Consider the following 27,675-nt stretch of genomic DNA (forward strand, 5'->3'; position numbering starts at 1 on the left):
ATCTTGGCTGTTTTGATAGATTATCAGAAAAAAATCATTATTTTGGCATCTGATTAGTGTTCTTCTCACCAAAACATTAGTACAATACCATAACTGGTGTTTTTGCTTTGATTCTAGACATAAAGTTCTGAAAATTAGTTTTTCTTATTCTGTTGTATGACTGCATTTTAAATTGCTTTTCTGTATTTTATGGTAGATCCAGGAATACTGGACAATGCTTATTCATCACACTGGTTCTATACTAGTGAAATTCAAAGTTCAGAATTGTCTGTACAGTTCATTAACATTTAAACAGTATTAGGCCATTTTCTGAAGTAAAATGCAAGACTTGACTCCAAGGCTCTAATTACTGTGACCTCCACTCCCCATTTTGTGTGGTTTCTCTTTTTTTTTAATTTTTCAAAATGTTGGGAAGTTTCTGATTCCACGTTGGGAACGGATCAGTCTTTATGTGGGTTCTCTCTTTTTTAATTTCTCCAAGTCTTTTGGGTTTTTTGTACCATGATGAGAATGGACGCCATTCTAAGTTAAAGTATGATTACAGCTCAAGAAATTAATATTCTTTCAATCTTTGATGTCAGCCAGAAGTGCTCTTTGCAGTACCCGCAATGTACCTAGTAATGACTCTTTCTTCAATTCATATGGAATTGCATGTAGCAGTAACATATCTAAGTGGTGGTGTCTCGGCTTATCCTGGTTAGGAGTCGCCACAGCGGAGCTCCGGTCCGCTAATGTTTGGTAGTGGATTTTTACGTGCAGAGTTACCAGCCCTGACGCACAACCTTCAACAAAGGCACGCCCATTCATGCATGCCTCCACACAGAAGACGCTCTAGCTGACAATCGAATGTGACAACGTCTTGCTGTGAGGCGACAATGCTACCGCAGCACAACTACCGCAGGTTAGCAGTAACATATCTAAGTATGATTGTAAATTCTTTTTTATAAGACTTGTTTCTCCTACTGTTATTGGAACTGTCTGTGTATCCTCCTTTCACATTGCCCTTGTTAATGCCTGCAAATCCTGGTATTTTATGATTTTGTGTCTCTCTGTACATAAGACATCATAGTCACTGGGTGAAGTAATTTCAATGATCAGTGCTTCTCTTGTCTTCTTTTTATGGACTACTATATCTGGTTATCTTTCATCTGTTTCTTGAGCTGTTGGTAATGGGTGATCCTATGTGATATAAACATCATAATTTTCAATAATGCTTTGTGGCTCATGTTTTCAGTGTTTTCGGTGTTTTTCAGCTACATTCTTTATTATACTTTTCAGTATACAATCCTCCTGCCATTAGTATATCACAACCAGCAGCAAGATGCGCAACTGTTTCCAATTCTGTTTTATAAAACCTACATTTGTCTGTTTCTTCCACATGTTCAATGGACTTTGTAAACCAATGTGTACGTATTCGACAGTCTTGAGTAGACAATATTAACCTTTCGTCTTTTGGTTTAAATTCATCTCTCCTTAACCATTCATGTATTCAGTCCTGATCAACATGAGGTTGTTCCAAGAATTTTCTATGCTTGCAACTGTATTTTTGCATTTTCCACATTTCTTGCCTTTTCATCTGATCCTTCACCTTATATTCTTTCTTTTGTTTTTGGCACATTCGGTTGCTCGCTGATTTTATCTACTCCTGGTTTGATTTCCATTCTCGCTTTGATGCCGATATGCTTCCGCTAAACTAAGCAGGGAAGTCATCTTAGACATATTCTTCTCATGTTTCAAAACTTTCACTACTTTTGGGTCTTATGAGGTCAGCAGCTATGTATGTAGTCCCACGATTGCAGATCTATACATGTAATCAGTATTGATGAGGACCATTCCTCCTTCAGAATGAGAAATATACAGTGATTTTTATAAATCATTTGATGAGCATGAAGCATCCTTCTTGTTTTCCTGTCCAACCTATTCAAAACCTTTTGGGACTAGTCAGTCACTCCAAAACTGTAAGTTAGGACAGGAAGAACAAATTGGTTTATAGCTTGGACAATGTTGTTTTCAGTATTAATTTTAGTCTTCTAAAATATTATTATAGGATCCCACTCTTGCACTGAGAATTAATAGAATACAGGAACCACAATATTACTGTTAGTTATGATTATGCAAACTTGATTACCTGATTCACTTGCAAGTAGTCAGAGACATGAAGTTTGCCTACTATCCCTCAAGTGCTACGATTTAGGCATAGTGGCATGATTTTTGCCATCAAATTTAACCTCACTGTTCATAGCTTCACTGATTTTGTGCAGTTGTATTTGAAGCTACATACATCATTAAATTTGTGAGTCAGTCCTATACATATTTGTTATATCATTAAATCCTTCTTTGCTTAAGAATTAAGGGCAAATCCAAAAATAATGGGGGTCGGGGGTTAAAATTCAAGGACAATTTTTAAATATTATTCTTAATTTATTTAAAATGTTAATAGAGCAATAGCAGTAGTGCACCAAGTGTACCTTGGGCCCTGAGTTCTATGGAGTAGCTGGGGAGAAGGCTGCATGGTCCTCCTCCATGATATCAAAAATGCTTTGGAATGTGATTTTATGAAAAGTGTGCTAAGATGACAACTTCAAGGTGAGATTTAGTGCAGGGGATATTAAATGTTAAACTTTTTCGGAAGGTGATAGTAAATAGGGTGCACGTGAGGAATGCAAAGCTAGAATAGGGACAAGACAGGATTAGGGCTCCCATCTATCTTATTGGTTCTATTTATGAAGTTAAATTGGTACCTTTTCCCTATGGAGGAGTGAGAAAACAAGAGTAGGGTTTATTGACCAAGACAAAGAGTCATATAATTAGAAAGTATGATTTTTCCTACCACAGAAGAAGCTGTTGGGTACAACAGGCTGGAGGAAAATAGAAATAAATAAATAGAAATATGCTTGTGGGGGGTTCAGTGGTAGGAAGCAGTAAAATAATGTTTTTATACGTGCTCTAAGGATACTTCCCCTGTGGTGCAGCGGTAGCGTTGTTGCCTCACAGCAAGAGGTCCTCCTGTTCGATTCTCAGCTAGTGTGCGGGGAGTGCCTTCTGTGTGGAGTCTGTGTGTCCTCTCCGTGGGTCAAGTGGCATTCCAAAAGACATGCATGAATGGGTATGCCTTCGTTGAAGGTTGGGCATTGAGCTGGCAACTCGGCACCGTGAAAATCTACTGCCAATCATTAGCGAACCGGAGTTCCGCTGTGGCGACCACTAACCAGGAAAAGCCGAAAGACAACAACAACATACGTGCTCTAAGGATATCATACAAAAGTCCAAATACCACACATTTTGAAGGCGTTAAGAGGGCCCTTCCTTTTCCTTTATTAGTTCTGAATCTTACATGTGAATTACTTTACCTGTCAGAATATTTCCAAAGATCACATTATCTGGCTGTACTTGTGGATTTCATTTTCCAAATTCTGGAACTTGGGCAGATCAGCGGTTCCCTGGTTCTGATACCTGGTCTGGTATTTGATTTTGTCCCTATCTGAGGTCATTTAAGAGATACAGAATGTACATGACCAGTATAAATAGAGAAGGTAGAGCGTATGGATTAGTAGGGAGAGAATGGAAGCTATTGTAAGGGATTGAATGTTGGGTATTTCAGATTTCAAAAGACATGTGGCAGCAAAGAAAGTAGAATAGGATGTAAAGGTGTGGAAGGAGGAGACAATGTGGTGTGTGCCTTGGGAAGAAGAGAAAAGAGTACACAGAAATGACAGGAATGTTTGGAAGGTAGAAATGAACCATGCAAATGTTATGTGGAAGATGGAAAGGTTTGAGAAAGTGTGGGGAGAAGAGGAGGATTTGTGGAACGACAGGGTGAATATGACACAGGAACAGTACCAGAAGGGAGAGTAAGTGAATTAGGATGTCCTCGGTGAACAGAAGAAGTCTGCAGTAAAGGTTTTTGAAGAGTTTGTGTAAATGTATGGGTTGGGGATTAAACAGCAGTCAAATTACTAGGTTAGGAAGGCAGTAGATAGTGAGCTGGGGATGAAAGCAGGAGGGGCAGCAGATCTCAATAATAATGTCCCGGGAATGCTGGGAAGACAGAGATGGGGCTGGATATAGAAAACTAGAGGTGTTTGTAGGAAAGGTAGGTGTACAGAAATTGAGGACAAACTGTAAAGAGGAAGGCCACTCATGAACTGTGCAATATGTCTGCAGGATACTCTTAAGGCTTAAAGCCATTGGGCCAGTGTATGACATGCAATTGAGGTTATTATCCTTGTGCCTTAGCATGCCTGTTAGACTGAAGAAAGAATATTTGATGGGAGATAATAGATGCTGGAGATACTAGGAAGAGCAATGAATGGTTAGGAGGGTGGCCTAATGGTTAAGGTGTTTGCCTTACATACACAAGGTGCAGGGTTTGAGTCTCACAAGGGATAATTGGCTAAGCTTAAAATGGCTCGCAAGGGCAGTTAGCTTAGTAAGAATCTATGAATCTATGAGTAATGGCAGTGTGAAGCATGTATTCAATAAATCAGAGACTACTGTTACGGGAAATTGGAGACAATGTGATGTGTTTACCTTTTTGGTTTAGGAGAAGGAGTGGGTGGTCCCTGAAGAAGAAGGGCAGAATCAATATTTGTCAGTATTTCTATCATATTTGGTGGAAAGACTGAAACAAACAAGAAATGACAGGGGATGGAAGCATGGGAGATGAATGTAAATAAAAGAAAAAATAAGATGCATGTTAAAGCTAGCCAGTGTAATCAGGGTGCGTGAGGGGATGCTAACCAATGGAATCGGGGTGTGTGTGGTCAAGATAGAAAGTGTGAGAGGTAAGAGGGTATCCTTAGAAGGAAGTGGGGGTAAGAGATCTTTAGTTTGTCAGGGAAACACAGGAAAGGGAACAGTCATAGGAAGGCACATGAGGTTGAGCTGAGTCAGAAAGGAATTATAAAGTTAATGTTAAAAGGCTAATTGGCAGGGGTAATGGATGAATTAATGTCGTAAGGCAACAAAGATATCTGTACAAGTGTAAAATCACAATACATGTCAATGCTGTGTTTCAGCAGATATATTAAAACAATAAATATAAAGTAAAAAAAAGGTCAATGACCCTTTAAGGGATCACTTTTCAGTGAACCACAGCTCACAGGTAATAACCTACTGGATAACTGTGTTTCAATGAATCAAAAAATTAAAAAACCCAATGCCAGTCTGAAGATATTTCTCTAGGGGCTTACTGCCTGCACTCTATTTTAGGTAGGTTTTCACCCATACCCAAGCAACTTAAGTAATATTACAACAATGTAAGGTAGCTAAAGGGAAGAGGGACATCCTTGGGAAATATGAGCTTTCTCTGCCATAAAGTTTTACAGCCTTGGAGTTGTACTCTTTATGTACAGCTGGCACCTATCCAGTTTTAGAATGTAGGCAGCTTGCACCACTGTAGAAAGATCCAGAAACAGTATTAAACTGTGTTTAACCTATTTAGTGAAATACTCGAGAAGTCAAAGAGATATGATTCAATTAAAAGTGATCATCTATAGTGTCCTGCCCTATATCCTCCCACCCAAAAAAGGGCTTGAATCTTGCCTTCATCTTTGAAGCTTTGATGCCCCACTATTGTTAATTGTTTGGTTTAAAAGCAGTTGATAAAGTAGGCATATTAAAGATCATCAGTTGTTCTGTTAAGTGAGTGCACGCCGAGGAATGTCAAATGTTTTTTTTTCTATTTCCATACTTGTTAAAATGACAGGACCTAGAATGACTTTCAAGGAAATATGAGAACAGATTCTTGGAAAATATTATGTGAGAAGGTAACCCATTTAGCCATAATATTTACAAAAGAAACTAGGGTGTGTTGCAATTAAGTTCAATTAAAGTGACAAGTAAGCACTACAGTAAGCTTGGAGGAGGTGATACACAAACCCACATAACATTTGTTTTGTTTTCTGTTTACTAGCACAGTAGCCAATATGTGTAATGCCAGGATTAACATGGTTTATTATAGTTCATCCTCAAGTTTGCATTTTAACATTGCTAAAAAGTATAATTTTTAAACGCATCAAAGATTTTTAACAGTATTTTCCATTTGTAAGCACGTAATAATTGCTCTTAACTCAAATTTCATGGACTATCTTACTGATTTATGTGCTGATTACAAATAAATGCATAACTCATAATACTTGGGTCTGACTTGTCTCCAAACTTAAATAATCAGCAAATATAATATCTGCATGACATGTGAGTGATTTATTTTGTGGGAAATAATGAAAACAAGACCTTTTTATAATGTTGTGGCAGGGAATGATGGCAGCAGGTGTGCTTGTTAGACATGCTTGCATCATCTTCTCCTTTCTTCTCTCTTCTGCCCTTTCCCTTTTATTCTACTGTTACTAACGTGTGTGTGTGTGTGTGTGCATGCGCATGCATATTTGCATGTGTGTGTTTGTGTGCGCATGTATGTGCGTGCGTGTGCGCATGCGTGTGTATGTGTGTGTGTGCATGTGCGCATGTGTGTGTGCGTGTGTGCATATGTCTGTGTGCGTGTGTGCATATGTGTGTGTGCATGTGTGCATTTGTGTGTGTGTGCGTGTGTGTGTGCCTGTGTGTGTGCATGTGTGTGTGAGTGCATATGTGTGTGTGTGCATGTGTGTGTGTGCGTGTGCGCGTGTGTGTATGTGTGTGCATGAGCTTGTGTATGTTTGTGCGTGCATATGTGCATGTGTGCATGCATGCTTCTGTGCGTGCATGCGCATGTGTGCATGTGTGTGCGTACATGTGTGTGCGCGTGTACGTGTGTGCATCTGTGTCTGCGTGTGTGAGCGCATGTGTGCACATGCGTGTGTGCGCATGTGTGTGTGCGTGCATGGGTGTGCGTGCATGTGTGTGCGTGCATGTGCGAGTGCGTGTGTGTGCATGCGTGTGTGCATGCGTGCGTGTGTGTGTGTGTGTGTGTGTGTGTGTGTGTGTGCGTGTGTGTGTGTATGGGGCTGTGTTTGAATAAGTTTAATAAACTAATGACATTACTGCTTGAGTGTTGAACAGTTAACCCTATTTGACCTCTTCTTTAATACTAAGTCCATGTTCATTTCCTTGTCTCTAAGTCATGTGCTGTTTTTACCCAACATCACATATTATTATGGTCTGTATTATCATCACTCACTCACTCACTCACTCACTCACTCTATCATGCTACTTTTCTGCATTTGCAAATGTGAAATTGTTGTAACATGACAAATACTTATCTTACATCTTAATTGCTGTTGTGTTGTTTAAGTTTAATTCTGAACCTTTCCTCCCCAAGCTTCCCTAAAAATTAAAAAAATAAATAAATAATAAAAGCAAAAGTTAGCAAGCAAATAAATAAATAAAACAGAAAACACTGACAACAGTAAAATGACTATGTATTAGAGGTGTTGTAATATACCTTCTGAAAAAACATCTGCTGTGGTTAAGTCCAATACCCTGAAGTGCCACATGTGGAGTATTTCTGTACTCCTGATGTGCCACGTGTGGCTTGCTTTTGTACTTAGCTTTCCTGAAAAGAAACTGACTTTACTACATCTAGGTAGCCAGTATAGTATTCTGCATGTCATTTCCAATACTTAAACTCCAAGTATCCAAAACTTAAACTCTAAGTATCTTTGGGTGCAGAGTGTTAATTCTTCATAGTGTTGTCCTGCTCTGTTTTGGTTCTGAATGTCTCATTTGAGTGCATACAGTATCAGATACTGAATATCAAAGTCTGGCTCTGTGCACACCAAGATGAAGCCCTGACCACAACCATGGCAACCCGAGATCATTTAGTAGCTCAAGTACTAGAAGGGGCAGGAAAGAGTGGAATGGGGCAGCAATTCTCAGTATACTAATTACTCCATTGCAATTGGTTATAACTAACTAATGTGGATTGGAATTCCCAAGCCAGTAATGCCGGACCTTGTAGGCATGCGTGTGTGTGCGTGTGCGTGCCTGTGCGTGTGCATGTGTGTGAGTGCGTGTGTGTGTGTGCGTGCGTGTGTGTGTGTGTGTGTGTGTGTGTGTGTGTGTGTGTGTGTGTGTATGTACATGTCAGCAAAAGTTTGCAGGAGGTCCCTGCAGTAACCTGGGTGCCCATGTGTGCCACCAGAGGTGGGGTTAAGGCTATAAAGAAAATACCAGTATCATGTATTCTCAGTATGAGGCAGGACTGAGTAGTTTCATATCCATGCACAGAGAAAGGATGCCATAGGACCCAGTCTGGGAAGGAACCCAGATTTACCTTGGCAGTGGAATGAGGGCCTCCCTGTCACTGCCGCTAGTGAGACATAAGAGTATAGGCAGAGGCACAAACCACCCATGCAATTTCCCAGATGAAGTCCCCTCTGGATAGCTTCCACCTTCATACTAGGAATGTCCATTATGGGGGACGAATTGACTCAACTATAACAGGGGGATGCTTGATTGTCAGCAGATGGGAGGGGGAAAAGGACTTAGAAAAAGTACTCAAAAAGTCAACACTGAAGTACTTGACCTATAGTACTTGACAAATAGTACACTGAATGGATATTAGTGCATTGCAGAGGCTAAGGGCATCTTAATTGGAACCTGCTGCTGCTCAGGTCTGTCTGTTCTTTCAGTAACATACTGTGGTGTACTAAGCTATAATACTGCATACCATCCCATGTCATAGCACACCACAGCACACTATACCTACAAAACTATACCATATCACACCATGCCATTCCATGCAATACCGTGCCATACTACACTTTACCATATTATACCATGCAGCTCAGTACTATACCAAATATATGAGGCAAAAGTGGTATAGTCTGCAAAATTCTGGACAGTTGAGAGATATGCCATACTGTAATGTAGCACACTATATCATACTATGTCACACCACAGTAAACAGCAGCATATTACTGTACTGTACTGCAGCATACCATATCATGCCATACCACAGCAAACTGTCCCACATTACTGTACTGTAACATAGCATATCATGCCATACCACATTAAACTGCCGCATGTTACTGTACAGTAGCATAGCATATCACACCACACCAGAGTAAACTGTCCCATATAAATGTATTGTAGCATACCATATCATCCCATACCACAGTAAACTGTCCACTATTACTGTACTGTAACACACCATATCATACTATAAAACACCACAGTAAATAGTACCATATTACTGTACTGTAGCATACCATATCACTCTGTCACAGTAAACTGTCCCACATTACTGTACTGTACTAAACCATATCATACTACACAACAGTAAACTGTCCCATTTAGATGTACTGTTCTGTAGCATAGCATATATATCATACCACACCACAGAAAACTGTCCCATACTAATGTACTGTTCTGTACATAGCATATATTTCACACCACACCACAGCAAACTGTCCATGTTACTGTAATGTAGCATAACAGATCATACAAAATGAACTGGCACCCCAACTAAGTATCATGTTCAATCATAGCCTCACCTCAGGCTTTATGCCCACTGAATGGCACACAGTGACGGTTATCCTACTTCACAAAGGGGGAGCCACCACAGACCCCGGGAACTACCGCCCCATTAGCCTGATGAGCCTGGTCTGCAAGACCATGGAACGTATCATCATGGAAGTTATAAACAAAGACACGGGTAATCTACAAACTCTGGACCCCACCCAGTTCGGGTTTGTAAAAGGCAGATCATGTCTTTTAAACCTGTTAGACTTCTTTGAAGCAGTCACCAAAGCTGTAGACGAGGGTAAGGTGGTTCACACAGCCTATCTTGATCTTGCCAAGGCTTTCGACACCATCCTCCACTCTAGAATTATAGATAAACTCACTAAACTAAGTATAAATCCCTATGTCACAAGATGGGTTGCTAACTGGCTCACTGACAGAACCCAGACTGTGAAAGTAGCAGACTCCAAATCCGACTTCAGACCAGTGACAAGTGGAGTAACACAGGGTTCAGTCCTGGGTCCTCTCCTGTTTGGTATCTACTTCTCTGAAGTACAGGCTAACACAGAAGGTCCTTGGCTAATGAAGTTCACAGATGACTGCAAATTAGGAGCCATAATCGAAACTCGTAATGATGTGGACGTCCTACAAAAGGGCCTCACTGAGACAGATGCCTGGTGTCAAAGCCATGGCCTCAAGCTCAATGCCAAAAAGTGCACTGTCATCCCCTTTGGTAAAAACTCTTTACCCATGAACTACCACATAGGCGGTAGTCTACTTAATACTGAAAGTATGATAAGAGACCTTGTGACACAGGTGAACAGTAGTCTCTCCTTTGATAATCACATTGCCACAGTAGTCAGGAAATTCTTCTATGTGGCACACCTCATCACAAAAGGTTTCTCATCCAGAAAAAAAGAGGTCATTGTTCCTCTACTCATCACTCATTAGACCCATTATAGAGTACAACCTCCCTTTTGGTATGTACCTCACAAGACATCTAAAACAACTGGAAAGGCCACAGAAATACATCACAAAGAGGATTACCGGCCTCAAACAGATGCCCTACGCAGACCGTCTCAGAAAACTCCAGCTTTACTCTGTTGCATATCACCTACTCAGAGGCGATCTCTGCCTAACATACAAAGCTTAAAGAAATCCCAATCCCTCCGGGCTACACACTCTAGGGACCTAAACCTTGTCACCACAATAAACAGAACATGCTGGAGGGATAGATTCCTGTCCCAGAGACTTCCCATACTCTGGAACAAGCTACCTATCTATATCATACAAAGCTCCTCATTAGCACTCTTCAAGAAAAGTCTTGAAGATTGGATGGGAAATAGGAAATTCACCCTGGGGATCTCTTTTGTGGCTCTACTCAACAGGGGCACAAGAAAATAATTTTCTTGGGTGGCAAAAGCCAGGTTACCTTTTTGGCTAGGCTTGTATAGGACCTAGGGCCAATAGCCTAGTACCTACTATGAACCTATGACCTACATGACAGTAAACTGTCCCATAATACCATATTGTAGCATAGCATGTCAAATCACACCATAGTAAACTGTCCATTTTACTGTACTGTAGTATAGCATATCATACCACACCACAGTAAACTGTCCATATTACTGTACTGTAGCATAGCATATCATACCACGCCACAGTAAACTGCCCAATATTATCGTACTGTAGCATAGCACATCATGTCATACCACAGTAAACTGTCCCATATTACTATACTGTACTATAACACACCATATCATACTATACCACACCACAGTAAACAGTACCATATTATTGTACTGTAGCATACCATATCATGCCATACCACAGTAAACTTTCCCACATTACTGTATTGTATCATACCATATCATACCACGCCACAAAAAACTGTCCCATGATACTGTACTGTAACCTGTCCCATAATACTGTACTGTAACATAGTATATCACGTCATACCACAGTAAGTTGTCCAACAATACTACTGTACTGTAACATCCCATATCATAACATATTACAGTAAACTGTCCCATATTACTTTACTGTAACATACTGTATCATGCCATACCACAGTAAACTGTCCCACATTACTTACTGTATTGTAACATGCCATATCATATTATACCACACCATAGTAACCAGTACCTTATTACTGTAGCGTACCATACCACAGCAAACTGCCCCGCATTACTGTACTGTAGCATTCATCATACCACACCACAGAAAACTGTCCCATATTACTATACTGTTGTATAGCATATCATATCATACCACATAGTAAACTTACTCATAATACTGTATTGTAACATAGCATATCATACACCACAGTAAACTATCAATATTACTGTACTGTCGCATACTATATGATACCCAACCACACTAAACTGCCCTATATTACTCTACAGTAGTATAGCATATCATGCTATACTACAGCAAACTGTCCATGCACAATAAACTGTCCATATTACTGTACTGTAGCATAGCATATAATGCCATACCATAGTAAATTGTCCCATATGACCGTATTGTAGCACACCGTATCATACCACATCACAGTAAATTGTCCCATATTACTGTACTGTACCATACTATATCATGCCATACCACAGTAAACTTTCCCACATTACTGTACTGTAGCATACCATATCATACCACACCACAGTAAACTGTCCCATAATACTGTACTGTAACATAGCATATTGTGCCATGCCATAGTAAACTGTCCCTTGTTACTGTACTGTAACATAGCATATCATGCCATACCACATTAAACTGCCGCATGTTACTGTACAGTAGCATAGCATATCACACCACACCAGAGTAAACTGTCCCATATAAATGTATTGTAGCATACCATATCATCCCATACCACAGTAAACTGTCCACTATTACTGTACTGTACTGTAACACACCATATCATACTATAAAACACCACAGTAAATAGTACCATATTACTGTACTGTAGCATACCATATCACTCTGTCACAGTAAACTGTCCCACATTACTGTACTGTACTAAACCATATCATACTACACAACAGTAAACTGTCCCATTTAGATGTACTGTTCTGTAGCATAGCATATATATCATACCACACCACAGAAAACTGTCCCATACTAATGTACTGTTCTGTACATAGCATATATTTCACACCACACCACAGCAAACTGTCCATGTTACTGTAATGTAGCATAACAGATCATACAAAATGAACTGGCACCCCAACTAAGTATCATGTTCAATCATAGCCTCACCTCAGGCTTTATGCCCACTGAATGGCACACAGTGACGGTTATCCTACTTCACAAAGGGGGAGCCACCACAGACCCCGGGAACTACCGCCCCATTAGCCTGATGAGCCTGGTCTGCAAGACCATGGAACGATCATCATGGAAGTTATAAACAAAGACACGGGTAATCTACAAACTCTGGACCCCACCCAGTTCGGGTTTGTAAAAGGCAGATCATGTCTTTTAAACCTGTTAGACTTCTTTGAAGCAGTCACCAAAGCTGTAGACGAGGGTAAGGTGGTTCACACAGCCTATCTTGATCTTGCCAAGGCTTTCGACACCATCCTCCACTCTAGAATTATAGATAAACTCACTAAACTAAGTATAAATCCCTATGTCACAAGATGGGTTGCTAACTGGCTCACTGACAGAACCCAGACTGTGAAAGTAGCAGACTCCAAATCCGACTTCAGACCAGTGACAAGTGGAGTAACACAGGGTTCAGTCCTGGGTCCTCTCCTGTTTGGTATCTACTTCTCTGAAGTACAGGCTAACACAGAAGGTCTTTGGCTAATGAAGTTCACAGATGACTGCAAATTAGGAGCCATAATCGAAACTCGTAATGATGTGGACGTCCTACAAAAGGGCCTCACTGAGACAGATGCCTGGTGTCAAAGCCATGGCCTCAAGCTCAATGCCAAAAAGTGCATTGTCATCCCCTTTGGTAAAAACTCTTTACCCATGAACTACCACATAGGCGGTAGTCTACTTAATACTGAAAGTATGATGAGACCTTGTGACACAGGTGAACAGTAGTCTCTCCTTTGATAATCACATTGCCACAGTAGTCAGGAAATTCTTCTATGTGGCACACCTCATCACAAAAGGTTTCTCATCCAGAAAAAAAGAGGTCATTGTTCCTCTACTCATCACTCATTAGACCCATTATAGAGTACAACCTCCCTTTTGGTATGTACCTCACAAGACATCTAAAACAACTGGAAAGGCCACAGAAATACATCACAAAGAGGATTACCGGCCTCAAACAGATGCCCTACGCAGACCGTCTCAGAAAACTCCAGCTTTACTCTGTTGCATATCACCTACTCAGAGGCGATCTCTGCCTAACATACAAAGCTTAAAGAAATCCCAATCCCTCCGGGCTACACACTCTAGGGACCTAAACCTTGTCACCACAATAAACAGAACATGCTGGAGGGATAGATTCCTGTCCCAGAGACTCCCCATACTCTGGAACAAGCTACCTATCTATATCATACAAAGCTCCTCATTAGCACTCTTCAAGAAAAGTCTTGAAGATTGGATGGGAAATAGGAAATTCACCCTGGGGATCTCTTTTGTGGCTCTACTCAACAGGGGCACAAGAAAATAATTTTCTTGGGTGGCAAAAGCCAGGTTACCTTTTTGGCTAGGCTTATATAGGACCTAGGGCCAATAGCCTAGTACCTACTATGAACCTATGACCTACATGACAGTAAACTGTCCCATAATACCATATTGTAGCATAGCATGTCAAATCACACCATAGTAAACTGTCCATTTTACTGTACTGTAGTATAGCATATCATACCACACCACAGTAAACTGTCCATATTACTGTACTGTAGCATAGCATATCATACCACGCCACAGTAAACTGCCCAATATTATCGTACTGTAGCATAGCACATCATGTCATACCACAGTAAACTGTCCCATATTACTATACTGTACTATAACACACCATATCATACTATACCACACCACAGTAAACAGTACCATATTATTGTACTGTAGCATACCATATCATGCCATACCACAGTAAACTTTCCCACATTACTGTATTGTATCATACCATATCATACCACGCCACAAAAAACTGTCCCATGATACTGTACTGTAACCTGTCCCATAATACTGTACTGTAACATAGTATATCACGTCATACCACAGTAAGTTGTCCAATACTACTGTACTGTAACATCCCATATCATAACATATTACAGTAAACTGTCCCATATTACTTTACTGTAACATACTGTATCATGCCATACCACAGTAAACTGTCCCACATTACTTACTGTATTGTAACATGCCATATCATATTATACCACACCATAGTAACCAGTACCTTATTACTGTAGCGTACCATACCACAGCAAACTGCCCCGCATTACTGTACTGTAGCATTCATCATACTACACCACAGAAAACTGTCCCATATTACTATACTGTTGTATAGCATATCATATCATACCACATAGTAAACTTACTCATAATACTGTATTGTAACATAGCATATCATACACCACAGTAAACTATCAATATTACTGTACTGTCGCATACTATATGATACCCAACCACACTAAACTGCCCTATATTACTCTACAGTAGTATAGCATATCATGCTATACTACAGCAAACTGTCCATACACAATAAACTGTCCATATTACTGTACTGTAGCATAGCATATAATGCCATACCATAGTAAATTGTCCCATATGACCGTATTGTAGCACACCGTATCATACCACATCACAGTAAATTGTCCCATATTACTGTACTGTACCATACTATATCATGCCATACCACAGTAAACTTTCCCACATTACTGTACTGTAGCATACCATATCATACCACACCACAGTAAACTGTCCCATAATACTGTACTGTAACATAGCATATCGTGCCATGCCGTAGTAAACTGTCCCTTGTTACTGTACTGTAACATAGCATATCACAACATACCACAGCAAACTGTCACATATTACTGCACTCTAGTATACCATATTATACCACACTACAGTAAACTGTCCAATATTACTCTACTGTAGCATATCATATTATGCCATACCACAGTAAACTGTCCCATATTACTGTACTGTAAAACACTATATAATATTATACCACAACGCAGTAAACAGTACCATATTACTGTAGGGTAGCATATCATATCACTCCATACCACAGTAAACTACCAAATATTACTGTACTATATTGACGGTGCAGTGGCGCAACAGTAGCGTTATCACCTCACAGCAACAGGTTCTGTGGTTCGATTCCCAGCTGGAGTGCCTTCTGTGTGGAGTCTGCATGTCCTCCCTGCGTTCGTGTGGGTTGTTTCTGGATACTCTGGTTACCTCCCACGTTACAAAGACATGTGTCTGGAGCATTTCTCCCTGGATCTCTGCTGAAAATTGGCTTTGTTCCAAGCCGGATTTTTCTGGTAAACAAATGTTAAATAAATAAATGAATTAATAAAATATTACTGAAATATAGCATAGCATATCAAACCACACCAGAGTAAACTGTCCATATTACTGTACTATAGAATAGCATATCGTGCCACTTCACGGTAAACTGTCCCATATTACTGTACTGTAGCATAGCATATCATGCCACACCACAGTAAACTGTCCCATATAACTGTGCTGTGGCATAGCATATCATGTCATTCCATACCACACCATACCTCTCAATCTCTTAGAGCAAGAAATCTGGACAGAGGTATAAATAATGAAGGGACAAACGCTGGAAAATCAGGACGCTTTTTAAATATTGTTCTTGCAAACTTAGAATGTTGATAGAGTTTTGCATTAGCATGAATTTTCTGAAGGGCATGAAGTTTGAAACTCAAATGTCTGTCATTACTTTCTGACTTCAACCCTCAATGATTTGCCAGAAAAACATAATTTAAGAGAAACAGACCAAAAGTATGAGGCAAAATTCTGGGCAGTCTGCAAAAATCTCTACAGTTGAAAAGTATGTATCACACTACAGCCCACCCCAGCAAGCTGCACTATGCTTCACTGAACAGCAACATGCAGTCCTGGTCATACTATACATATTTTAATGTAGTTTTTCAGTGAACATCTCAGAGTTATTTTGTTAGCTCAAGATTGCTGGTGAATAATTTATCAATATAGGTATTTCCAGAACATGTTTTCGTCAGCATTCTGTTCTTACATACTAATGTTATAAAATTGTATGTTCCTAAACACAAAACTGAATATTGCTACACTTTTATTGGCTCTAATTTATAGTATAGAAATATTTAAACAAAGATAAACTTCCACAAATCATATTCATATTGTTTGGTCATTTTAACTGTTTGCTGAACTGAAGAAATCTGGATATTTTGTTTGTGTGTGTTTCCTTACCTCATCTTTTAAATATGTGTTAAAGTAATTGACATTCACCCAAAGGACCATGAAGGCAGGCAGACAGACTCGAGCTTAATTTCTCAAGGCAAAGCTCTGTACATATGAATGTTTTTCTGCAGTAATGTATGCATACCTCTCAACCTCTTAGCACAAGAAATCTACACAAAGTAAAAAATAGTGGGGGGGACAAAGGCCGAAAAATGGCCACAAATTTTAAACATTGGTCTTATACACTTAGAAAGTTGCTAGAATAAAGGGATTTGTGTTATTGCAAAGATTTTCTGAAGGATATAAATTCTAAAACTCAAATGTCTATCATTATATAGTGACTTCAGTCCTTATTGATTTGCCAGAAAAAACACAAATTCTATGAAGAACAGGCCAAAAGTATGAGGCAAAAATCTTGACATTCTGCGAAAATCTGGACAGTTGAGAGCTATGATTTATGCATGCAGACCGTACAAGAATGTTTACTGCCAGAAACTCTAGGTATTATGAGCAATGAAGACTGATCATGGATGTTATAATTATGCAAAGATTACACTACAACTTAACCTTCTCAAAAGTGATGTTCTAAGTGTTGTGTGAAAGGGAAACACAAATGGAACGGTTCTCAGAAATCTGTATACATGGAGAGGGAATGAAGCAAGGAGTTTTGGAATGTAGCCTGCTAGCTTCTAGAATGTAGCCCACATCCCTCACAAAAATAGCTCCCTCAACCCCAGACAGAACAGGTTTATGAAAAAAAATAGCCAGCCAAGTATTCTGAAATAAAGAAATGTACAAATATATAACCATAAACTATACAAAATATGCAACATGACTGTAGGCACAGTTTGATGCACAAAATAAATCAATTATTTTAAAAAGGGTAAGCTTTGGCATATATGACATATACCTGGCTATATGATAGTCTACAGGTGCACTGTTAGTGGTCAGAGAAGAGAGTGAATCAGAGCTTCATCTCAAACTCGTGTGTCAGTCTGACATATCTAACAAAGGCGATTCAAAAATGTAGCTTTCCTATTTCAAAGCTGTCAAGAAAAAGAGAGAGAGAGAGAAAGGCAATGCCTGATTGTTGAGAAGATAAGTTATTTCCCTTTTGTCTGAGCAATGATGCTGCAGTAGTGGTTATAAGAAGTGATGGAGAGTCATGCAGTATATCAGCAGGCTCTGTCCCCACAGATAACAGGAACATATACCACAGCAGTAGGCAGCACCACTGTGGGGTGCAGTATATCAGCAGGCTCTGTCTCCACAAATGACAATAGGAACTTATACCACTGCAGAAGGCAGCACCATTGTGGGGTGCAGTATATCAGCAGGCTGTGTCTCCACAAATAACAACGAGAACATGTACCATGGCAGAAGGCAGCACCACTGTGGGGTGCAGTATATCAGCAGGCTCTGTCCCCACAAATAACAGGAACATATACCACAGCAGTAGGCAGCACCAGTGTGAGGTGCAGTATATCAGCAGGCTGTGTCTCCACAAATAACGGGAACATATACCACGGCAGAAGGCAGCACCACTGTGGGGTGCAGTATATCAGCAGGCTCTGTCCCCACAAATAACAGGAACATATACCACAGCAGTAGGCAGCACCAGTGTGGGGTGCAGTATATCAACAGGCTGTGTCTTCACAAATAACAATGGGAACATAAACCACAGCAGAAGGCAGCACCACTGTGGGGTGCATTATATCAGCAGGCTGTGATCCACAAATCACAACGGGAATATAAACCACGGCAGAAGGCAGCACCACTGTGGGGTGCAGTATATCAGCAGGCTGGTCCCCACAAATGACAAAGGGAATATATACCAAGGCCAAAGGCAGCCCCACTGTGGGATGCAGTATACCACCAGGCTTTAACCCACAAATGACAATAGGAACATATACCACAGCTGAAGACAGCACCACTGTGGGGTGCAGCATATCAGCAGGCTGTGTCCCACAAATGACAATGGGAACACATACTGCAGAAGACAGCACCACTGTGGGGTGCAGTATATCAACAGGCTCTATCCTGAAAAATAATGGGAACATATACCATAGCACAAGTCAGCACCACTGTGGGGTGCAGTATATCAGCAGGGTTTGACCCCACAAATAAAAATGGGAACATATACCACAGCAGAAGGCAGCACCACTGTGGGGTGCATTATATCAGCAGGCTGTAACCCACAAATGACAATGGGAACATATACCCTGGCTGAAGACAGCACCACTGTGGGGGGGAGTATATCAGCAGGCTGTGTCCCCACAAATAACAATGGAAACATATACCAAGGCCGAAAGCAGCACCACTGTGGGTTGCAGTATATCAGCAGGCTGTGTCCCGACAAATAATGGGAACATATACCACGGCCGATGGCAGCACCACTGTGATGTGCAGTATATCAGCAGGGTGTGACCCACTAATGACAGTGGGAACATATACCATGGCTGAAGGCAGCACCACTATGGGGTGCAGTATATCAGCAGGCTCTGTCCCCACAAATAACCACTGGAACATATACCACAGCAATAGGCAGCACCACTGTGGGGTGCAGTATATCAGCAGGCTCTGTCCCCACAAATAACCAGTGGAACATATATCACGGCCGAAGGCAGCAACACTGCAGGGTGCAGTATATCAGCAGGCTGTGACCCACAAAAAAGAATAGGAACATATACCACGGCAGAAGGCAGCACCACTGTGGGATGCAGTATATTAGCATGCTGTGACCCACAAAAAAGAATGGGAACATATACCACAGCAGAAGGCAACCCCACTGTGGGATGCAAATCATGAGCACGTTCTGACCCATACATAGCAAAGAACACCAGCACCACTGCTAGGGACAATAGCACTCTGTTTAGCACAGCACAGGTAACTTGGCCACCCACTACTACAATAGCAAAGTTGATCTGGGGCAAGGAGCAGGCCTCAGCTGTGATTGTACAGCATGGACATGGTCTGTGTCCAAATCAGCAACAGTTTGGTGCTAGGCTCACTGCAGTGCATTTAAGGGGAACATAGCAGGAGCAGGCTGTGCATTGACATAAATATAAGTGGGAGGTGTGGTATGGTGTAAAATTGAGAGGTATCAGTAACTGCTGGACGGCATATAGCAGTGTAGTACCACACTGTAGATGTTATGGCACACATACACACACACATACACACACACACACACACACACACATATATATATATATATATATATATATACACACACACACACACATACATACACTCACACACAGACACACACACACACACACACACACACACACACACACACCACAGAGTACATATGAGTATACATATCTGTGTGTGCGCATCTATGTGTAAATTTGTAGCTGCTGGGTATTGGGACAGTGGTATTAAGTACTGCTCTACTGTTGCTCTGAGGTGCATGTATTATGTGTCAGTATGCATGACTATGCCTTGATATTACTGTGAATATCTATTGGTGGTTTCCATTTTCATGTAAATATGTCTGTGGTGTCATATATATTTGCCTGTGCCATTAAGTATCTTGGGAGATTGTGTGCGACTGAGGTGCTAATATTTTTGCATACCATCATTGACTGCAATGTAACAGCGGAGAAGTAGCTTCTCCCCTGTTAGCAGACCTTGAATAGAACAGTGCAGCCCATTTGTAGATATTTCTGTGATGCTGCTGTGTCTGCTTAGTTTGCTGCTTTACCGACTTGCATATAACTTACGCAAAATCTGCCTTGTTCGTGAACAGTAAAGGAGTGTATTGTGGCTCGTGTTCTGTATACACAGAAACTCTTTTGAAACACTGTTTTAAGTATCTTCTTTCTTTCCAGAACCACATTCTTTTGGAACCATTGCAACTTCCTGAGGGCAGGGTTTTCCGACCACGTAAACAGGAAGTGGAGCAATTGAAACAGATGGATTTTCTTGGCAAATCCTGGGTAACATAGTTTATAATTTGACATTTTTATATGTGGTGTACAATTTATTTTTTTCAGCTATCTTTATTATCCCTATAAAACAGTGTAAATATCAGATGACTTAGCAGTTGGATTTCTTTGCCAGGAGCTCCACTTCGGAATAGACTTGGAGGATCAGAGGACCAGCTGGGATGTAGAAGTACTTAGTATCCATCTGTGCCCCCCCCCCTTTTCCTAAAGGAGAACAACTTGTGGAGACAGTTTTCTGAAAGGAGTATGGATGGTAGCAGCAGCCTGAGACCATGAGAGAGGGCTTGTTCCATGGTTGTGTATCTTTCCTACCAAGGACTGAGAAGTTGTGTGCCAGGATACCAAATGGCACAAACTTAGAGTCCGTAGCAGTAATAATGGGGAACAGGGAAGAAACATAGCTGCTTTGGGTGGTGTGCAGAATTCCTGCTGTGACAGAAATGAATGATACATTTCTAGAAGACAAAAAAGGATGTAGGCTAAAGGTGGGATGGTAATGCTGGTTACTTTAATGATCATGCGCAACGCTTGTCTTTATCATTTATGTTTACTGTAATTATGCTCTCATCAAGTAAAGTGGGTTTTCTGAAACTAAACTAGCTCATTGAGATTATAAATATTAGATTTAATAACCTTCTATTTCTACTTAATGTATGCTGAACCAATGTCTTCCCAATCTGTGCCATTTGATCTTGTCTTCAGATGATGTAGTCGCCAGTAGATTTCAACACATACGTGACAGAATATACAACACTCAGTCACTTAACCAGGCAATAAATCGGTAAATAACTAATTGCAGTTATATTCAAATTAAAATATATCAAAAGCAAACTAGAATAAAAAAAAATAATTATTTGCTATGGATGTTCACTTTCAGGAAAAAACTTGTGGCATGTGAATCATCTCAGTGATAGTCATATGGTAAAGAACTTTACTGTGTGCTCAATTTGTGCACCTGTGAAGACCAAGATGATGTGAATATGTGATGAAGATGATGAAACAAACAGGAGAAATCTGAAAATGATGAAGATGCAATGATGATGAAGATAACTGTAACAATGTGATGAGGATGAAGATGATGGTGAAGATAATACTGATGATAAAGATGCAATGAAATTGCCAATATAGATGCTAATGAAGATTATAATGAAAAGGACAAAGCAGATGCAACAATGATGAAAATGCAGATGCAATGAATATGAAGCTGATTATAAATACAACGCTGAAGATGATGATGATTACAATGGAGTTTTAATGAAGATGATCATGAGGATAATGATGACAGTGCTAATGAAGATGTGATGATAATGAAGATACACTGATGATGATGGTGAATATGGTGATGAAGATGAGGATGCAAGAAAGATGGTGAAGTGATGAAGATTGATTATAATTAAGATGGAGGTACAGTGAAGATGACAAAGATACAGTGAAGAAGATGAATGTCATAAAGCTGAGGATATAAAAATAGCAATGAAGATGATACATGATGAAGATAGTGTGATGAAAATGACACCAGTGAAGATGATGAAGATAGTGAAGTTGATGTGATCATGCTAAAGCTGAAAATTTGGCGATTAAGTGATGTGTAATGAAGATGCAATGAAGATGATTATGAAGATGGCAATGAAGGTGATGAAAGTGAGGATGATGATGACAATGTTTATCATGAAGATGTGATAAAGAGGGTAATGACAATGATGAAGATGTGATGAATATGCACTGGCTGTATGTGATGATGCTGATGAAGACAGTTAAGATGAAGGTGTTTTCTAGTCCATCTATTATGCATGCATCTTCATCTTCTTCTTCATCATATCTTCATTCCATCTCCAGTGCTTCATATTCATTGCATCTTCATTTTCATTGTCATAGCCTCTTCATCTGCATCATCTTCCTTGTCATTTTCATCTTCATTTTCATTGTACATTTGCCCTCATTGCATCTTCCTCAGTGTCATCTTCCCATTGTCATATTTGTCATCTTCATTGCAATCTTCATCACATCGTCTTCTTTTGCCTTCGTTTTCATCATTATCACATCATCCACATCATCATCATTATCTTTATTGCAGCATCACTGTTCATCACCTTCATAATTATTCTGTCATCTTTATTGCACCTTCATTGATATTATCTTCTTCATCATCACATCTTCATCACCACCGTTTTCACCACATCATTTTCATTGCAGCTGCATCATCTTCATCATCATTAACATCTTAATCACATTTGTAAGCACAAAAAACAGTAATTCAATGCAGTGTGGAAAAGCAGTATGGAAAACCAACCATTTAGTAATGTAACCAGGAGTCCAGGTCTAAAGCTTTCTCCCCCTCCTTTGTGTGCATCTCTTTTCCCTGTTGCATACCAACTGTCATCCCTGCAGGCTGGCTAGACCTGAACCCAAGAGGCTGTCATGCAAGCAATTATCAGTGTTGTGCTTAACCCTAAACCCCAATGCACATCTGCATCCTGATGCCTGTGGAGCCCAAAATTATGCCCTAAGGAGTTAGGCATCATTCTGTGCATGAGTTATAATGCAGTGACTGTGCTGACAGGCTATTTGCATGTGCATAATTTGGCCTTCTGACTACAACACCTTCTCCTCTTTTGGTGTCAGCTATGGCATGGAACAGATTGTCTCCCTTCACTCCGCCAGAGTGAACCAGTCTTGGCAGCTCCAGCAGCAGGACTGCTTGTCAATAGTAGTTTATCACTTTAGCCGTAGTCTGGGTTTTATCCTTCAGTACTACAGTGCTGAACTTCATTCTGCAGTCCATATTCATAAGGACCATCTCTCTGTTGTAAAGGGGGGTTTAGAGTTTGGTTTCTTGAATGCTTTATTTATGATCAGCACATAACTCTTCACCAAACAGATACTTATTGAAATGTTCACATGCTCATACAAATGTCCATGGCTTCTTTTACATTACTGAGGTATATTTTCCTCCGCATTTGATAATGAGCTGCTGGCATGCATTCACCTTTTTCTTTGTCTCGCACATGATTCAGGATTTCCCCTACTCTTCAACTAGTACCAGTTTCTAGTATTGCTCTGCACCATCTGTCAAGCTAAGGCATGTCTGTTTTATAGCTTGGATCTTTCTTTAATTGGCTCAGGGATACTTTGTGTTTTTCAGTCCTTTAGCTGACACGTTTGTTTATTATCTGTCATAGTAGTTTCTTAGATGGTTCTCAAGCCTTTTGTAAATCTTAAGGTGTAACTAACCATACTTATCAGACCTATTACCAGTGTTGTATTAGTAGGTGATGATGTGGTGTATGACATTTAACATCAACTACATTGGTAGAGGTGCAACTATTGAACTCTTTCCTCTTTTTCTCTCCATTCTTTTCTTCATCCCACCTCCTTTTTGCATGAGTTTTACGTAACCTGGAAGTTTTCATGGATTTCCCTTACACTATAAGGCGGGAGCCAACTATCGACTTTCCTTGGTGCCATCTTAGTGTCCATATGGCATCATTGCTATTTCCACTGAGCTCCATTGACAAGGGTGTAATGTCAGATTTATTTAGAAGAACATATAAGTGCTAATGTGCCCATTTCTCTAAGGAAAAAAAACAGAGAAAACCATACTTGACAGTTGTGTCCTAGACATTGCCTGCCAAAACACCCCTTATGAGAACAAACGTGACACCTTTTGTAAGTAGTACCACCACTCAGAGTTACTACTGTACATATGAAGTAAGTGATTTCTTTTGTTCACTAGCAAAAATATAACTTTTGAACCATAACCTGTACTTTAAGGTTGCTTCTGGGGTGACTACTCTGATATACATCTGCAGACTGCTCCCTGCTGTTTTCCCTATCTATTCCTGCTCTCCTACTCTTCTTACCTCCCTTGAACTACTTTCTGTTCTTTGGTAAGCACTCTTCCCTTTTGTGGAACCCCTCCTCTTTCTCGCTATAGACCCTACTCTGGTGCTTTTCCTACCTCACCTCCCTGGCTGTCTCCAGTTCCTATACTTGTATACCTTTGCTTCCCACTTTTGCAGACCTAATTGTAGTAATTTGGTCTCTGAGCTTTTACTGACACCCCCTGCCTGCCTCTCCTGCTTACATTTCTGACAAACCTATCTGCTTTTCTGATTGTTTCCTGAGGCTTCTCTTCCCAGGTGTAGCCACAATCCGTTCGCCCTCGCTACGCTCGAGCTCACTTCACTCCCCTACCCTACTCTCATTCCCACCCACCCCATTACAATTTCCTTTATAGCTACCTCTGTCTGCCCTTCCTGCCCCATCATCCACTAACCATTCACTTTCTACCAAAAAAACCCTCCCATCATATTGGCTATCACTCTTCCCTACATCACATCCCAACCTTTGATGTTTTTCAGCTCACTTTACTACCACTCTGCACACACTACAGTATGAAACATATTCCATTTCTTCTCTGTTCCTCTACCTCTCTCTCTCTGCTTTAACCACATATCACTCCCTCCTTTCCAACCCACGTACATGCTCTCCTACCACCCACATAAATAATACCTCTCAAACAACTTCATTTATTATCTCTTCAAATCTATTTAATTTCTCCACTATATGTCTCCATAAACTCTATATACATCAAATCCTTAGACCTACCCATAAATCTAAACCAAAGCTACAAAAAGCACACATACCCATCACTACTCCCTCCCTTCTTACACAAAATATACTCTGCTCTGGTGACATCCACCCCAACCTAGGTCCCACTCCCTCTTCCCACATCCATACATCCCTCAATTCCAGCCCTCCCCTCCCCTCACTACAGACATCTCACCATTCCCACCCTCGGCACAAAATTCATCCCAATCTAAACATCTAATTATATTGTCACTAAACATTCAAAGCCTAACCAAATCACTGAGCTACATACCTGGATAGCTCATTCCACTCTTCACATTCTCTCCTTATCTGAAATATGGCTCAAACCACATATCACAAACAATGAAATTCTCCCTCCTGGCTATAATATCTTTTGCTCTGATAGAGTCCCAAAAAAGGGGGTGGAGTAGCCTTCCTCTACTCCAATACCCTAAACCTCTCACCTTTCCCCTCTCCTATTCCTGACTTCCACCCAGCTGAACTTCTCATCTTAAACTGCCACCTTAATCCTCATAAGAAATTTGCTGTTGCCTCCATCTATCTCCCTCCTGGAAACAATCTGCCTATCCTAGAGAACATTCTATCCTGGTTTTCTGACACTATACCCTACGAAACCCTTATCTTAGGAGATGTCAGCATAGACTGATCCAAAATTACAACTGACTCTCCTGACCTTAGTATCAGCCTACATGGTTTCCACCAACTGAACTCATCCCCCACTCACTTCCACAAAAACTCTTCCTCCAGCTCCACAATTGACTGGATTCTAACCAACTCCCTTCACCACTCCCACAACCCCACCACTCTACCAGATTCCCTTAGTGACCATCCAAAAACTCATACCCTGAATTGCTAGCACTACCACCATATCTACTCCTCCCAACCCTACAAACCAAACTACCTTCTCCTTTCACCCTGTTCCTACTTCTTACATAAATCTCTTCTTCTTAAGCTCAAACCCTGCTCTCCCTCTACTGACAGTCTTTACCTCCTACCTTCCTCAAACTTGCCGCTGAATCTATTGCCTATCCCTTATCCATACTAATCAATAGATCTATTCAAGAATCCACCGTGCCTACTCTGTGGAAATCCTTCTTCACTATTCCTCTGCACAAAGGTGGGAACTCCACTGAGCCTGGCAACTATCAATCCATTGCCATTCTATCCCCCCTCTCAAAGATATTTGAAAAGTGCATTCACTCCCAGCTTCTTAACCACCTCCTCCAGCATAACCTTCTCACTTCCACTCAGCATGGCTTCCATCCCAACCACAGCACAACCACTGCCCTCCTATCCTTTACCCATACCATTGCCGAAGCCCTAGACAAAAACAAACTTATATCCTGTCTTTTCCTTGACCTTTCCAAAGCTTTTGATACAGTCTCTCATACTCTGTTGCTATCTAAACTTGCTAAACTTAACCTATCTTCTTCCTCCCTAGCTTGGTTCAGTAGCTACCTATCCTGCAGACAGCAATCCGTCAAATGGCTCTCATCCTTTTCACCTTTCCTTCCTGTCCCAACTGGAGTACCCCAAGGTTCCATCTTATGTCCCCGCCTATTCAATGTCTTCACCAATGATCTCTTTACGTCTTGCAATCAATCCTCTCTCATCCAATATGCTGACAACTCTACACTCATCTCTATCTCAAATAATATCTCCAAACTCCATACCCTAACCCAACAAGCCTTTCTTTCCACCGAAAAATGGCTGTCTGATAATCTACTTATTTTAACCCCAAAAAGACCAAACTCCTACTACTTCTCCCCCCGATCTCTTATTAACTATAAGTCTACCTTTGCTATCAAATCTTCTAACAACACAATTATACAACCCAATACCCACACAAAACTCCTTGGGGTCATCATTGATGATGAACTCAAATTCAATCTGCACATACTCCAATGTATAAAAAAAACACACCAGAAACTGGCATTACTTTATCTTAAGAAGAAATTTCAAACCCCCAATGCCAGACTCTCACTAGCACACGCATTCCTCCTGTACTCCCTCCTATATGCCGCCCCAGTACTCACCAACTTTCAAACCACAACCCTGAATAAACTCCAACAAACTTACCACAAAATTGCAAAATTTATCACAGTCCATTCAAGGCTCATCACTGCATTGCTCTAAACTCTTTGCAGTGGATCGAGCTGCCCCAACAACTCCAACTATCTTAATTTCAAATGCTGCATCACATTCATTACAAACCTTCATCCTGCCCATCTCTGTCATCCTTTATCTCTACCTATACACCATCTCGAACCCTCCGTACATCTAACCAGCAGCTACTTGAAATATACCATCCCAATAAAACTGTGGG

General features: G+C 40.6%; 1 protein-coding gene across 2 annotated transcripts in view; it reads left to right on the forward strand.

Annotated features, from left to right (window-relative positions):
* The window catches only part of NOXA1 (NADPH oxidase activator 1), a 546,660-nt gene that overhangs the window by 326,927 nt on the left and 192,058 nt on the right, over window positions 1-27,675 (forward strand). For both annotated transcript variants that reach the window (XM_044058837.1, XM_044058838.1), the window contains exon 5: window positions 20,622-20,729. In XM_044058837.1, coding sequence (XP_043914772.1) covers window positions 20,622-20,729 — 108 coding nt within the window. The remainder of the gene's footprint in view (window positions 1-20,621; window positions 20,730-27,675) is intronic.

This window comes from Protopterus annectens, chromosome 16.part0 (genome assembly GCF_019279795.1).
Source record: "Protopterus annectens isolate FY-2018-M chromosome 16.part0, PAN1.0, whole genome shotgun sequence".
Classification (NCBI taxonomy): Eukaryota; Metazoa; Chordata; order Ceratodontiformes; family Protopteridae; genus Protopterus; species Protopterus annectens.